We start from the raw sequence: 15,908 nt of genomic DNA, 5'->3' as shown, positions 1-15,908 counted from the left end.
ATATGGTGAACGATCTTTGCTGTAGTGTTTTCTAACCAAATCACAGAATTGTAGTCTGTATCTGATTGGCAATTTGGGGCAAGTGTTATTGTGCAACAGTGTGATTTCATCCAACAGCTTTCCTGCTAGTTTCGGCTTCATGGTGCATCGCAGTTTCTGCAAAGTGTCTTCATAGTGATGCACATCGATTGTGGTTCCATGATCGAGGAACTTGACAAGCAAAATTGCATGATAATGCCCGCTCCACACTGCCAATCAGATGAAGGGCATGCTTTAGCTAAAACTAGTATTACTTAATAACCTCAATTCCTCTTCTTTCCTTGTTGTTTTCTATTTTCAATATTCTTTGTCAGTCAGTATGCTCTCTCCATTTTGTTAACTCTTACATTTACTGCAAATTTTTCTACTCCATTTCATGTTATCTTTTCCTTTCTTCTGTCCATGTTGAGTTCCCAATTTCTGATTTCTTTTGCAATGAAAGCCTTCTACATTTAATATTTTATTCTTAAAAATGTTTCTGTCAGGTATTTCCAATTCTTTGATGTTTCAGTCTAGATCTTTCCGTATTTCTGTTATCCATGCTATTGTTAATTTCTTCTTCCAGAAGTAGACAAATATTTGTTCCACGAACCTGTTCTCATTCATTCAGAAGAAGTTTCCTAAAAAGATTAATCTTCTTTTAGCCATTACTGCTGATATTTTCTCTATATTTTTGTAGCCCTCCTTGTTACTTGTCATTTTCGGTCATCTGTAATTTGCATTGCACCCAGTATTTTTCCAGCTATTCATTTTTTGAGTACCTCTATTCTGTCCAGCTTATAGTCCATTGTTAAGCATTCACATCTGTATAAACATTCTTGTCATACCACTATGCTATAGTGTTTCAGCCGGCTGGAGTGGCCGTGTGGTTCTAGGTGCTACAGTCTGGAACCGAGTGACCGCTACGTTTGCAGGCTCGAATCCTGCCTCGGGCATGGATATGTGTGATGTCCTTAGGTTAGTTAGGTTTAATTAGTTCTGACTTCTAGGCCACTGATGACTTCCGAAGTTAAGTTGCATAGTGCTCAGAGCCATTTGAAGCATATAGTGTTTTAGTTTTGTTTTACTAGATATACATTTCTTGTTGTAAATATTCTTTTTCAGTCATTATGCTCTCTCCATTTTGTTAACTCTTACATTTACTGCAAATTTTTCTACTCCATTTTGTTGTATAGTTTCTCTAAGATGTTTGTATTCCATTATGCGCTCTATTTTATGTATTTGTGTTTCTGTGAATTTTGGAGCATGTTTTTATGTTTGTCTTAAATTTGGTTTTTTTCGCTGAAATTTTGAGACCAGATCTATTTCCTGTTTCTTCTAGAATATTTTTGTGAATAACTGCATTTTTCAGATTTTCTGAAAATATTGCAAAATTATCTGCAAAAGCCAGACAGTTTACCTTAACTCCATTTGTTCTCTGTAGTTCCAAATTCCACGGGGCTATAACTTCCCTCATACATTGGATGTATATTAATGTACCAGTACCACTTACAATAATGAAGAAAGCTAAATATGCTGGGTATGCCTACCAACAAAGTGCTGACCCCAGACAAAAACTTTGAAATCACCGGACATCTGGGTCAAATCGTATTATTTTCCTGGGCACACACATTCTGTAGAAACATTTTTACCCTGAACTGAAAAACAGTTACCAAAAACTACTTTAAGCAACATCTAATTTTACCAGTTTGTCAGCAGAGGACCCCAACTCTCCTTTTATTGAGCGATATTCCATTCCGCACGCCTCCCCCCCCACCCCCCCACCCCCCACCCCCGTCCCCTTCCCCTCCTCCTTTAGCCCTGCCTTGACCGACTTCCAGAAACACCCCTGGTGATAAAGCATCCCTTTCTCAAATACCATTTTTTGTTTTAAATGGCTGTGATACTTCTCACATAAATTTAACTATATTGCCTTTCTTAGAATATCATGAATTATTTTTGCTAATTTTGCTTTAAGATCAAATTATCTAATGATTTTACCTAGTGTTTCTTGTCTATTGAACAAAATGTGTGTTTTTAGTTAATTAATGGTACTTTTATAGATTTGCTGTGTAACATTCTTTGGCAAATTATTGATTTTATGTTAAAACTCTGTTTACTACAGGATCTTCCCTTTTGAAAACCTCCTTCTTTGTCTAAAGTTCCTAGAACTGATAATTTTTGTATGCCATTGGTAGAAGTGATACTAATGGTTAATTGTTGACATTTTGTTTGGCTCCCTTTTTATGTAGTGGATGGATTAACGCTACTTTCCACTCATCTAAAAGCTTTTTGGTTTTGTTGATGTTATTATTATTATTCAGAGGGGCCCAGAAAATTGTGTACACTGTTTGATAGCCAATAGTAATGGAACAAAATGACATACTATTACAATTCCTGCTCGGGTTGGGGGTGGGAGGTTATTTTATGTGCCATTACCAGCCAAACAACGCCGATGCCACTGAACTCTTGAACGAACTGCATCTACCTTAAAAGAAGAATGGGCCAATCAAACTTTGCGATGACAGACCACACCACACATTAACATCTGATAGATTAACATGTTTGTTCACATGAAAGTGAGGATTTTCAGGAGCTCATTACATGCAGTTCTGATCATTTACAGTACTATTGAGTTTGAATTGTGCCTTGTCAGACCAGGTAGCCATCCCTGCAACTATTCAGCTTCGCGAAGCATGCTTTCAATCCACTTGCAGTATTTCCATCCTTCTGTTTGGATTCTCCTCATTCATAGTGTACCGAGATCTTGGAATGTGACACTTTCCACTTTGCAGCCTTCAGAATTCATCATATGCTTGATCAGCACACCTCATTTTCGCATGCACCCTGCTTCACAGTTTTTTGAGGTGACCTAGTAAAGTGTTGCAACATAGCAGGACTGGAAGCTGGACTCAGTGATGTTTCTGGTCAGACAGAGCTTTCCTTATGCTCATCCTGAACAGTAGTCAGCTACAAATTTATTCCAAATAAGATAAATTGTTGTACATGTTGGTAGATGAGTTCCATACATGTTACGCCATTGTGTTGTACCTTCCAGTACTACTTCGACATGGCCTTGCATTTCTCAGACAACAATCTTACTTCATTCGTTGCTGCACTGTCACCTGCTGGAAAATTCATGCCAGGATCTGTTGAGACTCGACTCTACTACCACGCAAAATTGCAATGATATGTCATTTTGTTCCAAAGGTATTTTTTCTGTATTACTGTTCTTTTTGTTGTGGCAGTTGTGCAAAATTGTGCAGATTATGAAAGCAGTTGAGCTGTAATATTACATATAATATTACATACTGCTTTTTTGTGACTGTGTAGCAAAACTAACAATTGCTGCATCACCAAAACTTACCTTTTTTCTCAAAGCTGTTGCACAGACATCCTGCATGAAAGCTCCACTGACTTTCTTAAGACTGATCACAATTGCTAATGAAACTGTAGCATTTTATGTATGTGTCCATTCAGAAGTCATTGCAATTATTTTTCCTAAAAAGTTCATAAATAGGAAATATTCAGTAAAAGAGGGTGTTCTTGTTACCTTTCTAAAAATCCAGTTTTTGATGCAGGTAGTGCTATTTGATGAACCTACTGCTGGAATGGATCCAACAGCAAGAAGATCACTGTGGGATGTACTCAAGGAAGAGAAAAAGCATCGCACAATTCTTATGACGACCCATCACATGGATGAAGCTGATATTATTGGGGACCGGGTTGCTATCATGGCAGGTGGACATTTGTGCTGTTGTGGTTCACCTTTCTTCTTGAAAAAGAGATATGGTAAATAAGTTTTACCTGTTACATGCCTGCAAGTTGTACACTAAATCAGTAATCTGAGGAAAATATTTAAATATGTTAAGCCTAGCACGTAGGAGTCAAACAATTTTTTAAAAACAGGAGGATTCAATAAGAAAAGGAGTTTGTCCTTTTGTGTGTGTGTTAGTGTGTGTGTATGTGTGTGTGTGTGTGTGTGTGTGTGTGTGTGTGAGAGAGAGAGAGAGAGAGAGAGAGAGAGAGAGAGAGAGAGAGAGAGAGAGAGAGAGAGAGAGACTGGGGGGGGGGGAGTATGGGAATGTAGAGAAGAGTCAGCAGACTGTGTGTTGCAGACCTGCAACAACTCTTTGCCTATTGGGCTTTGGCTTCAATATATCTTCCAATAATAATACAGCAGCCGAATATGTCATCACTCAGTATTTAGCCGGGTCAGACATCGAGGAATTCCTTTTACTGTTCTGAATAAATTTCACTCTAGCAATAGAAATAAACTTCTTGAGTTAAGAAACACTGCATGATGTAGGTGAACACCAATTCACTAACAGCTCAGAGAATGACTATGGTAAACTGAACTAAAATTGTATATAGTTCAAAATTCTAATGACTTTTATTATCTTGTGGCACAAAAACCTTACTCGTTGGTAATGAAAGTAGTCAACTTCCAAAAATATAATTGGATAGATAAAAAAACTACTCACTGAGCAGCAGCAGGAGCAAACGTGCAAAAGTTAGGGGAATGTGCAACCTTTCAGAGCAAATGCCTCCACGTTCTCACAGAACGGTTGAAGAAGAAGGATGAGGGAAAAAGACAGACGAGGTTTAAGAAATGAGGAGAATCATAGAAAAGTCACCCAGAACCTGGTTAGTAGTTCCCATTCCATCTGGTAAGTCTCGTCTGAGCCAGAGTTCTGGGCGACTTTTCCATAACTCTTCCTATTTCCTGAACCTTGCCGGTCCTTTTCTTCATCCCTCTTCCTTCCCCTTCTATCCGTCTGCTACAAGAAGGAGCCACTGGCTTTGAAATTTCACACATTTCCTTAACTTTTGCACGTTTCCTCCTGCTGATGCTTGGTGAATACATTTTTTATCTACTCAGTTATATGACTTATTATTAGGAGGTATTCTGTGTGTAATTTGGCAGTGACCCAAAACCACACTCCATCACTTGTACGCAGTCACTTCTGTAACACCTGGGAGCCTACAAAACAAGTATGGTGCCACAGTAAGTACTATTCTTGTACTGCAACTAAATGCCAGTGTATCGTGTCGAGCCACACTCACTCTTACTTCACTGTGACATAGTAAGTGCTAGTCCTTAAGATGTGTTTGTCTCATCCAATTTTTGTACTGTCACAGGGTGATAGTACTATTTATATCACAGTTCATATGGAGTGTTCTCCCTACTCCAGAATGTGGAAAGACTGTCTTCTTTCATGGCTGTGTGCATGCTATAATTGATGTAATCATTTTCTATCCAATATATGCATTTTCTATCTCGTATAAGCATTTTATAAATAGCTAAAAATCTACCACATTTACATATGTACCCTACAAAACATTACAAAGTGCATGGCAGAAGGTACTTAACCATCACATCACCTCACACGGCTTCTTACCATTCTATTCGCCTATGGAGTGCTGGAAGAATGTTTGCTTAAATGCCTATGAGTGTGCTGTAATTAGTCTGATCTTGTTTTTGTGAGCCCTGCAGCAGTCTCAGCTGGAGTGAATAGTGAGTATGCAGAATAGGTGTGGGGTGGCAGGGGAGGGGAGGGATAGCAGGATAAGGCTGAAAGAAGATGCTGTTGTATGCTTGTAGGGATATAGGGACTAGCTGATGGGTAATTCACGACCCAACTCTGTGTAATACTGTAGTTTACTTCTAAATGTGCCTGTCTGCCTCTCTGTGCTCCTTGTGTGTCATGAGTAGCAGTCTATTCTGTTTCTTATTGTTGTTATTCCATGTGAGATTTATGTTTTTTTGGTTTTATATTGTCTGCACCAGCCAGGTCATTAATATACAACATAAACAGTAAGGGCTCAAAACACTTACCGTGCACACTTATGAGGTATATCCACCAATGGCCTTCTGTCCGAGGTAGTGTGCTGCATCCTCCCTACCGGCATAACTTCAACTGTTGGTGGGGTTTCTGAGCCAAATTCTTTTCTAAAACAAAGAAGTAGTACATCTACATAATTACCTCGATCTGTGGCTTTTGGAATATCGTGTGACAAATAAGTGAGTGGAGTTCTGCACAGATGACGTTTCCAGCCTAAATACTTGTCAGCATGGAGGATGTCACTCTGTTCGAGGTATCTCATTATGTTGCAGCTCAGAATATGACCAGAGATTCTGCAACAAATGTACATGAAAGATATTTGGCGGCAAGTTTTTGGATCACTTGTTGTAGACGATTGTAACCCGTGCTTTCTTCCAGCTACTTGGCAGTTTTTTGTTTGAGGGATCTGTGATATATTACGATTGAAAGAGAGACTAAATCAGCCACAAATTCAAAATAGAATCTGGTAGATATTCTGTCAGGCCATAGAGCTTTGTTCATTTTTAGCTATTTGTCAGCATCACTGACAATAATGTCTATGTCACATTTGCAATGATCCAAGAACTGGACCCAGGCATTACTTCTGGATTTCAGCTATATTTGCTTTATGGGCATTAGGTTTGGTCTGATGGATATTTCTCTGCCTAGTGTTTTGTCTTCCAATGCTGGAGGCAGTATCAGAGGCAGTAACAACTTACAATGCCGTTACAATCTCAAACAAACTCAGCAACCTGAACTGTTTCTCTTATGATGCCTCCAGCATTGGAAAACAAAACATTAGGCAGAGAAAGATGCCTTGGACGACAACCTAATGCTTGTGAAACAAAGTTCACCAAAAATGTGGATACCACCTGTGAAAGCCTGCACTGTCAGTACTTCTGGATTTCTCTTTGCAAAGAAATGGGTTGTAGCATTCTTACTTTTGGTTTGTTACCCCCAGTTTCAATTCCTGTGTCATGAATGAGTGCCTGGACATCATATTTCATGCCACTGACAGCCTTTATGTGTCACTAGAATTTCTTTGTATTTTGTGAGTGTTGATAAGATGCTGGTATGAAATTCATTGAAGACTTTGTGCATTGCCAAATGATTTTCATGTATAGATTCCTTATATCCAGCCTTATACTTTGTTTTATACCTACTGTGCACCAGAAATTTCTCAAAAGAGATCTTATATTATGGACAATCCCTTCCCTCATGAACAGTTCATTCATTGTATTTCCGTCTAATGTGTGGTCAACTATTCTTTTAAATGACAGCCACAGTTCTTCTACACGGTCCAGCACAGAGCTGAAAGTTTCAAGTTCCTCACTAAGTTATAACACTACTGCCTCTGCAACTACATTGTTGCACATGTAAATTTTACAGTTAATTAATTTAAGAAGATCTTCTTCAGTTGTACCAGTTATTCATTCCAACAACAATTGCTTGTGGGTTTTTAAAATTCCATTTTCAGGTGTAGGGAACAGTAACATACAAAGGAGAGGAGGGAAGTGCAGTGTATCTGTAAAATCCAGAAGAGCAGACTACTGAAACAAGATGACTCACTTATTGTATTTGGTAACGCACAATGTGGATGCACCAGATGGTGCAAGGGCTCCAGATCAATGCATCTAACATGTAACTAGGAAAAGGACAGACCTAAAAATCTAACATCCAGGTGGGTAGGATGAACAAATCAGAAACCGAGAAAAAACACTAAACTCACAGTGTCCGCCGTCGGGCAGCCACAAGGTATGAATTCCAACCAAGACAAACTGGAGGGTCATGCCGGAGGTCTGGAGGCACAGTCCAGCACAGATGCCAATGAGTAGACACAAGTAAACTGATGTCGTTATTAGCAAAGATTGCAAAATCTGGATTGACTGGCCCGGGTGCTTACAATATTTCATTTAAAAACATAATAAATATAAATGAGCTGTGATATGATGTGAGGCCAAATAACTTCCAAATGTGCAACAGCATCTTACGTTTTAGGCAACAAGACAAAGGTACATAGGCCAGATGAATAAACAAGGGGTGGAAACAGTAAACACAATGGTATAAATTAACAGTAACATAGAACATGCTAAGTAAATCATCATATGTATGATACATTATGAACTCAACTGATGGAAAATAAAATATATAAAATCCATCACAAATCTAAAATGTGGGTGTAGTAATGTAAGCAGTGAAATAAGAATCAATCTGAATTACCAGTCTGAGTGCCCTTCATTATACAAAGCAATAATGACATGGAAAGGTGCCTGACAGGTGAAATAAGTAAACTAATGGGAGAAACATAAGCCTGAACCTGACAGACTTGTGTACATGTGTGTCGTAATAGACAACTAGGCAATGGTATGTAGGCCAAATGAGTAAACAGAGAATTAGACAGCAAAAGCTGTGATAAAAAAAAGTAGTGATAATATAAACTGTAACAAGTGAATGTAGGGCATAAAATGAAATACGTTAAAATATAAATGCCCATCATAAAACTCTATAATGTAATCATGCACCATATATTGTAAAATACCATACACAGGAATTATTTCTGAAAAAGATGGCAAATGGTTACAAAAGTCCATTATAATAACTGTGTTTTATGGAAAAAAACAAGTGAGCCTACAGTTTGGACAGCGTGAAACCTGTGACCGCAAACCAGATGTACTGACAGGTGTTCTTCAGATAAACTGTAATGACTGCCAATGCCTTTTTGTTGGACAAATAGGATGTACTTTTGCAATTCAGTTCGAAGAACTCCAGAAATTATGTAATTCAAGATCTGTCTTAACAAGTCAAAGTTTATTAGCCCTTGACCCTAGGCTTCAATAGTTCTAAAAATATCTTCTTCAGAAGGTGTGGGCCCTAAAAATGTACATAACCAGTTACAAAAATTATTTTTACAAACGGAACAATATATTAAATGAATTATATTTGTCAGGTTCAGCATGCAGAAGATAGAGATCTATTTGCAAAAGATCATAGTTACAAATGCATGGAGAAAGCAGAGCAAATAAAAGCTAAACAATGACACTAAAGAGATAAAGGAAACAGAAAAAATTATGTTTACCACTATGGAAGCTTAAGCGATAAGGAAAATGGGAAAGCAGTGGGCACTATATATATTCTCGTAAGCACAGCATCTTGCTGGTGTTAAGTAGCATAATTTTACATTAAAGCAATATGACAATCTCTTATAGAAGGTCAATAATAAATTCAATAATTTTAGAGGTGGTAAGATAGATACTGCCTACAAGAAAATTAAAGAGACCTTTGGAGAAAAGAAAACCACCTGTATGAATATCAGATGGACACCCAGTTCCGAGCAAAGAAGGGAAATCAGAAAGGTGGAAGGAGTATATAGAGGGTCTATACAAGGGCGATGTTCTTGAGGACAATATTATGGAAATGGAAGAGGATGTAGATGAAGATGAAATGGGAGATATAATACTGCGTGAAGACTTTGACAGAGCACTGAAAAAAATAAGTCGAAACAAGGCCCTGGGAACAGACAACATTCCATTAAAACTACTGACAGCTTTGGGAGAGCCAACCATGACAATACTGTACCATTTGGTGAGCAAGATGTATGAGACAGGTGAAATACCCTCAGACTTCAAGAAGAATATAATAATACCAATCCCAAAGAAAGCAGGTGTTGACAGATGTGAAAATTACTGAACTATCAGTTTAGTAAGCCACAGCTGCAAAATACTAACGCGAATCCTTTACAGACGAATGGAAAAACTAGTAGAAGCCGACCTCGGTGAAGATCTGTTTGGATTCCATAGAAATATTGGAACACGTGAGGCAATTCTGACCCTACGACTTACCTTACAATCTAGATTAAGGAAAGGCAAACCTACGTTTCTAGCATTTGTAGACTTAGAGGAAGCTTTTGACTATGTGTAGTGGAATACTCTTTAATTCTGAAGGTGGCAGGGGTAAAATACAGGGAGCGAAAGGCTATTTACAATTTTTACAGAAATCAGATGGCAGTTATAAGAGCCGAGGGACATGAAAGGGAATCAGTGGTTGGGAAGGGAGTGAGACAGGGTTGTAGCCTATCCCCGATGTCATTCAATCTGTATATTGAGCAAGCAGTAAAGGAAACAAAAGAAAAATTCTGAATAGGTATTAAAATCCATGGAGAAAAAATAAAAGCTTTGAGGTTCGCCGATGACATTGTAATTCTATCAGAGACAACAAAGGACTTGGAAGAGCAGTTGAACTGCATGGACAGTGTCTTGAAAGGAGGATATAAGATGAACATCAACAAAGGCAAAACGAGGATAATGGAATGTAGTCGAATTAATTCAGGTGATGCTGAGGGAATTAGATTAGCACATGAGACACTTAAAGTAGTAAAGGAGTTTTGCTATTTAGGGAGCAAAATAACTAATGTGGTCAAAGTAGAGAGTATATAAAATGCAGACTGGCAATGCCAAGGAAATAGTTTCTGAAGAAGAGAAATTTGTTAACATCGAGTATATATTTAAGCATCAGGAAGTCCTTTCTGAAAGTATTTGTATGGAGTGTAGCCATGTATGGCAGTGAACAATGGATGATAATTAGTTTGGACAAGAAGAGAATAGAAGCTTTCGAAATGTGGTTGTACAGAAGAATGCTGAAGATTAGATGGATAGATCACATAACTAATGAGGAAGTATTGAACAGAATAGGGAGAAGAGGAGTTTGTGGCACAACTTGACTAGAAGAAGGGATCGGTTGGTAGGCCATATTCTGAGGCATCAAGGGATCACCAATTTAGTATTGGAGGGCAGCGCAGAGGGTAAAAATCATAGAGGGAGACCAAGAGATGAAGACACTGAACAGATTCAGAAGGATGCAGATTGCAGTAGGTACGGGGAGATGAAGAAGTTTACACAGGACAGAGTAGTGTGGAGAGCTGCATCAAACCAGTCTCTGGACTGAAGACCACAACAACAGAAACATTAAATATAAAATTATCTGTAAAACGTGTATGTAGCAAAGTTATACTGCATGTAGCTTTAGTTTGCAGAAGGTAACTGTTACAAAAAATTTCTTCTGTGTACAAAAAGGATGGAGGACAGAATAAAATGGATAAAGCTATATCTCAACATAAAAATTAGATCCTTCTGTCTAGCTGTACTATACCATTTTTGGAATATCAGGTGTAGAATTGTGTTGATAAGGCTACGAAAAATAAAACTTGGTGATATGAAACATCAGTAGCTTAACAGTAGAGAAACAATATTTTCAGGGGGACCGCACATTCACTGATATTAGTGGAGATCGGAAAACACATATTATGTGACCGTGAACAGTGGTTGAAATCTGTCAAGAAAGTGCTTACTTGCAAGTTCAAAATGTTACCTTTTTTCTGAGCAAGATGATGATAAATTTAAATAAGTAAATGTTCAGCAATTATGCACATTCCCTGTTTCTTACCCAAAAGTAGCTACTTCATCTGGCTTTAATAGCTCAACCGGTCACCCTATTACATTTTTAGTAGCATCGTAGAGAAACTTTCATGCTTGCTTTAACTATTCATTTAACAGTGCCAAGCCACAGTTCTTATGCGCATGCATTTAGCACCCTCTGCAGCCCAATTTTTCCTGGTTGCTTGGGCCTGTATATTCATAACAGTTGGCCTCTGTCTCTGACATGATGTTAATATATGCAAATATTTTATCCTGTGACTCCTGTTATAATTTTATGTTGGCAGGAGTTACCTGTGGTCTTTTACCAGTGAGCATTCATTCTTAAGTACGCTAAATGTAATCTGGCTGCTATCTAAAGCCATGACTTTGGATAATTATTGTTTTTGTCAGTTTACGTATTAAAGAGCTGCTCAGCTACAGCTATTCTAATGTACCATCACATGATGTAACAAGTGAGTATGCTTACCTAACAAATATTTTTCTATCAATATGTTGTTATGTTTATAAAAATAATTTTTTTCACTGGTTATATACTTTTTTTAGGCTTACTTCTTCCGAAGAAGATATTTTTAGAAATATCAAAACCTAGGACAAGGGCTAATAAATCTTCGTTTTGCAACTGGTTGGCTGGTCTTTCAACCTCTTCACTTAAATATTTTTCATCTCTTCACTTAAATATTTTCCACTTACAGGCAAAAGGTCGAGTCTGTAAGTTATTGGAAGAGATTAAATTTTATTCAGTTTAAATTAGAATCCACTACAAGCAGTAAATGAGCAAAAGCATTGAAACATACAGTTTTGTTGATTAGTTATAATTTTTTTAGAAACAAGTCACAGGTTCAGACATATTTCCCTAAATTCCCATGTGCTTGTTCATTGTTTCACTATAACGATCTTTCCATATTAGTACTATTTCATCTAATAAAGGGCACTCATCTTAATCCTCTTAATTTGTTATTTCACTCCTCAAATTGCTATACTTACATTTTAGATATTTATTATGGGTTTTACAGTTTTAAATATTTCATTTTACATCACTTGAGCCCATAAAATATCCTACATACAGGGTGTTACAGAAAGGTACAGCCAAACTTTCAGGAAACATTCCTCACACACAAATGAAGAAAAGATGTTATGTGGACATGTGTCTGGAAACACTTAATTTCCATGTTAGAGCTCATTTTAGTTTCGTCAGTATGTACTGTACCACCAGTTGGCCCAATTGAAGGACAACTACTTTGTTAGAGCGAACAGTTGATTCAGACTTCGCGCCACCGGATTACGCCCATCTGACAGTGAAATGTAAACTGAACAGTATTTCGAATTGTGTCTCTTCAAATCAAGTGTTTCAAGAACAAAGTGATCTCCATTCAAACATGTATTTAGCCACCCACTGGCATGCTACATCAGATACTGATGGGCTCTGTGCAATGCCGCCATTACTACCAACTGCGCTGGATCCATTTTGCACATGTGGTGTTCCAGTTGTGTCTGATGCACAATTCAGTATTTAATATAATATGGACCCCTTACCTCGCCTCAGTGGCCCGCCACATGCACTACAGGCATGTGATGCATCAGATAGTTTCCACGCGGGTGGCATTCACAAACCCCCTGCCTTCTCCCCCTCACTCGCAGGGGTCCTGTTTCCAGTCACTCCGGTCGCTCAACCGCCAGCCACCCCCACAGCACCGCCTGTGTCAGTTGTGCCTGTCTCTCGGCCTGTACCGGAAGCAGGTCGTTTCCATCCAGCCCTCTTCACTCACGGTCCAGTTTCCATGCTCACCTCATATGCTGTCCATCCGCCCATTTCCACGGTACCGTCCGTGCCTGCCACACCATGTTTTCATAATACACAGTCAACTATGCTAGCTGTTGCTACTATGGATTCGCTTGCCTGGTTTACATCCGGGCCTACCGCGCCAGCCTCTGACTTAACCTCAGTTCAGCCGCTACCTCAGAAGACACCGAAGCCACTCTCATCACTCTGTCCTGGACGCCTGCTGAAGCTACCGCCCTTATATGAGGACAGCCCGGCATCGTGGTTAGCACTCTTTGAACATCTGTTCGAGTTACATCATGTGTCTGATGACAATTCAAAGTTTCTCTGCCTCATCACGCCCGTCCACAACCACTCGGATTTGATTTGTGACGTGCTCCTTTCTCCACCACCTGCACCAAAATACGAGTTTGCAAAGAAGACTATAATGGAACGACTTGCCTGCTCGCCATAAGAGTTAATAATCAAGGTTCTCTACGAACGCACACCCTCACTACTCTGGTGCCACCTTTGATTACTTGTGAATGAGTATACCATGCCTGACGCCTTGCTATGGTCTGCCAAGCTACCTTGTGTCTGTGTATGTGCGGATGGATATGTGTGTGTGTGCGAGTGTACACCTGTCGTTTTTTCCCACTAAGGGAAGTCTTTCCGCTCCCGGGATTGGAATGACTCCTTACCCTCTCCCGTAAAACCCACATCCTTTCGTCTTTCCCTCTCCTTCCCTCTTTCCTGAAGAAGCAACCATCGGTTGCGAAAGCTAGTAATTCTGTGTGTGTGTTTGTGTGTTTTGTTCATTGTGCCTGTCTGCCAGCGCTTTCCCGCTTGGTAAGTCTTGGAATCTTTGTTTTTAATATATTTTTCCCATGTGAAAGTTTCTTTCTATTTTATTTACATCATCATTAATTTGAACCCAACAATTACGTTTGTTATTGTCTCTGTTGCATTTCGAAATCTTCTCTATCATCTTACTTTCTCTTTTTGTAGGCTTGTGTCTGTGTATGTGCGGATGGATATGTGTGTGTGTGTGAGTGTACACATGTCCTTTTTTCCCCTAAGGGAAGTCTTTCCGCTCCCGGGATTGGAATGACTCCTTACCCTCTCCCTTAAAACCCACATCCTTTCGTCTTTCCCTCTCCTTCCTTCTTTCCTGAAGAAGCAACCATCGGTTGCGAAAGCTAGTAATTCTGTGTGTGTGTTTGTGTGTTTTGTTCATTGTGCCTGTCTGCCAGCGCTTTCCCGCTTGGTAAGTCTTGGAATCTTTGTTTTTAATTTATTTTTCCCATGTGGAAGTTTCTTTCTATTTTATTTACATCATCATATATATGAGCTGTGATGTATATGGGAATTAAGTTTTCTATATTCTGATTACCGATCCCCTTCCCATAGTATTATCTGCGGGGTGTCTTATCACATCACATACTTGCAAAACTGTAACTCTTCAATTGTCAGTTACATATTGTGGTAGATATACAGATCTAATTATAAGTTTGTACTGATTCGGTTCCTTGTCCAAACAAGTTCATATCCCCCAACCTCTATCATTTATGTATTGTTTTGATATTCACTTAGACCTATGCCAAAAATCACACAGTATCGATTTCAGTTGTAGCTAAATTTTTGTACCCAGTATTATGTGAGCGCCATTACTTTTTAGGAATTCTCACTTTGTTGTAAATGGTTCAGCAGTAGGTCACTATGATTTTAACAGCCCCATCCATGAGGACATTTCTTGGGATTTTATATTAATATTTTGGGATCTTATCCAGTTATCTTTATGTAGACTGGATGGAGAGTCACCTACCCTTAAAAAAATCACATTCTGCACACCAGAGAAATTTAATATCCATTACCACATTACCACTCTTTTCAGAAATGTGATCAGAGCTGCTCACTCCCTCACCAGAATGAATTACCCATTATATTCTGTTCTTGGTGATGCATGCCACAGTAAATGTTGATATTCAGGTTGAAGCAAAGAACACTTTCACATTCACAATCAAGTTAGGCTACTTCTAATAAAAAGTGAAAGATTATTCATGATAATCTGTGAATAGCAGAGGGTAAGTCCATTGGTATAATACCAATTCTAGAAGTCATCCCAAGCGGTTGTAGAGCAACATCAACAGCAGACACACCATGAAGTGTAATGTGAAGCATTTTTGCGATATCGCAGTGCAGAGTGGAGCATCTGGGCCAGTCAAAGCAAGTTTTCAATTGCCAGTTCCTGGCCCAGAACTGAGTGAACAACTGAATTCCCTTGTTGGAGGTTGTACTTTGTCTTAAGTACCTGCAGGCAGAAGGAAGTTTGCAATCAAAGGACATGCGGATGGTACTTGTTTCCTCGATACCAATGCTGCCACATAACATACTGTGTATTGACAAACTGTTTGTACACACTACCACGTCCACAACTCTCAGTGCCTTTGTGGTATTTGAAAATCATTTCTAGAGGAGCAATGCCTTCAGGCCAAGGGTAAACAACTCACATGGCAAAGACGTTGGGCTGCAAGTGTAATGCAGTTGGCTTCCTGCTGATATGAACACTAACTTTTTTTTAATGACTGACCATTCACTTACTAAAACAAAAAATATGTTTACCTTATTTTAAACAATTTTGGAAAGGATATTAATAATTTTAATATTTTAATAATAATAAAAACATTTTAATAATAATTTTAACATTTCTGAACAGTCCGACTTTTCATCTTCAGTAAAAATTAAAAACAATACATACTTTTTTGTTTTCTCCAAGAAAATTTCTCCTCCGAGATACAGCCCTCCGCAGATGACGCTGCACATACTATTTCGAAGGTGTGAATTTAGGGAAAAAATTTAAAATGTTGTATCTCT

At 38.6% G+C, this 15,908-nt stretch overlaps 1 protein-coding gene across 2 annotated transcripts in view; it reads left to right on the top strand.

Annotated features, from left to right (window-relative positions):
* The window catches only part of LOC126336278 (phospholipid-transporting ATPase ABCA3), a 639,220-nt gene that overhangs the window by 277,699 nt on the left and 345,613 nt on the right, over nt 1-15,908 (top strand). For both annotated transcript variants that reach the window (XM_049999794.1, XM_049999793.1), the window contains exon 14: nt 3,600-3,810. In XM_049999794.1, coding sequence (XP_049855751.1) covers nt 3,600-3,810 — 211 coding nt within the window. The remainder of the gene's footprint in view (nt 1-3,599; nt 3,811-15,908) is intronic.

Source organism: Schistocerca gregaria, chromosome 2 (assembly GCF_023897955.1).
Source record: "Schistocerca gregaria isolate iqSchGreg1 chromosome 2, iqSchGreg1.2, whole genome shotgun sequence".
Taxonomy (NCBI): domain Eukaryota; kingdom Metazoa; phylum Arthropoda; class Insecta; order Orthoptera; family Acrididae; genus Schistocerca; species Schistocerca gregaria.
The sequence above is the reverse complement of the archived record's forward strand: the minus strand, read 5'-3'. Positions and strand labels throughout refer to the sequence as shown.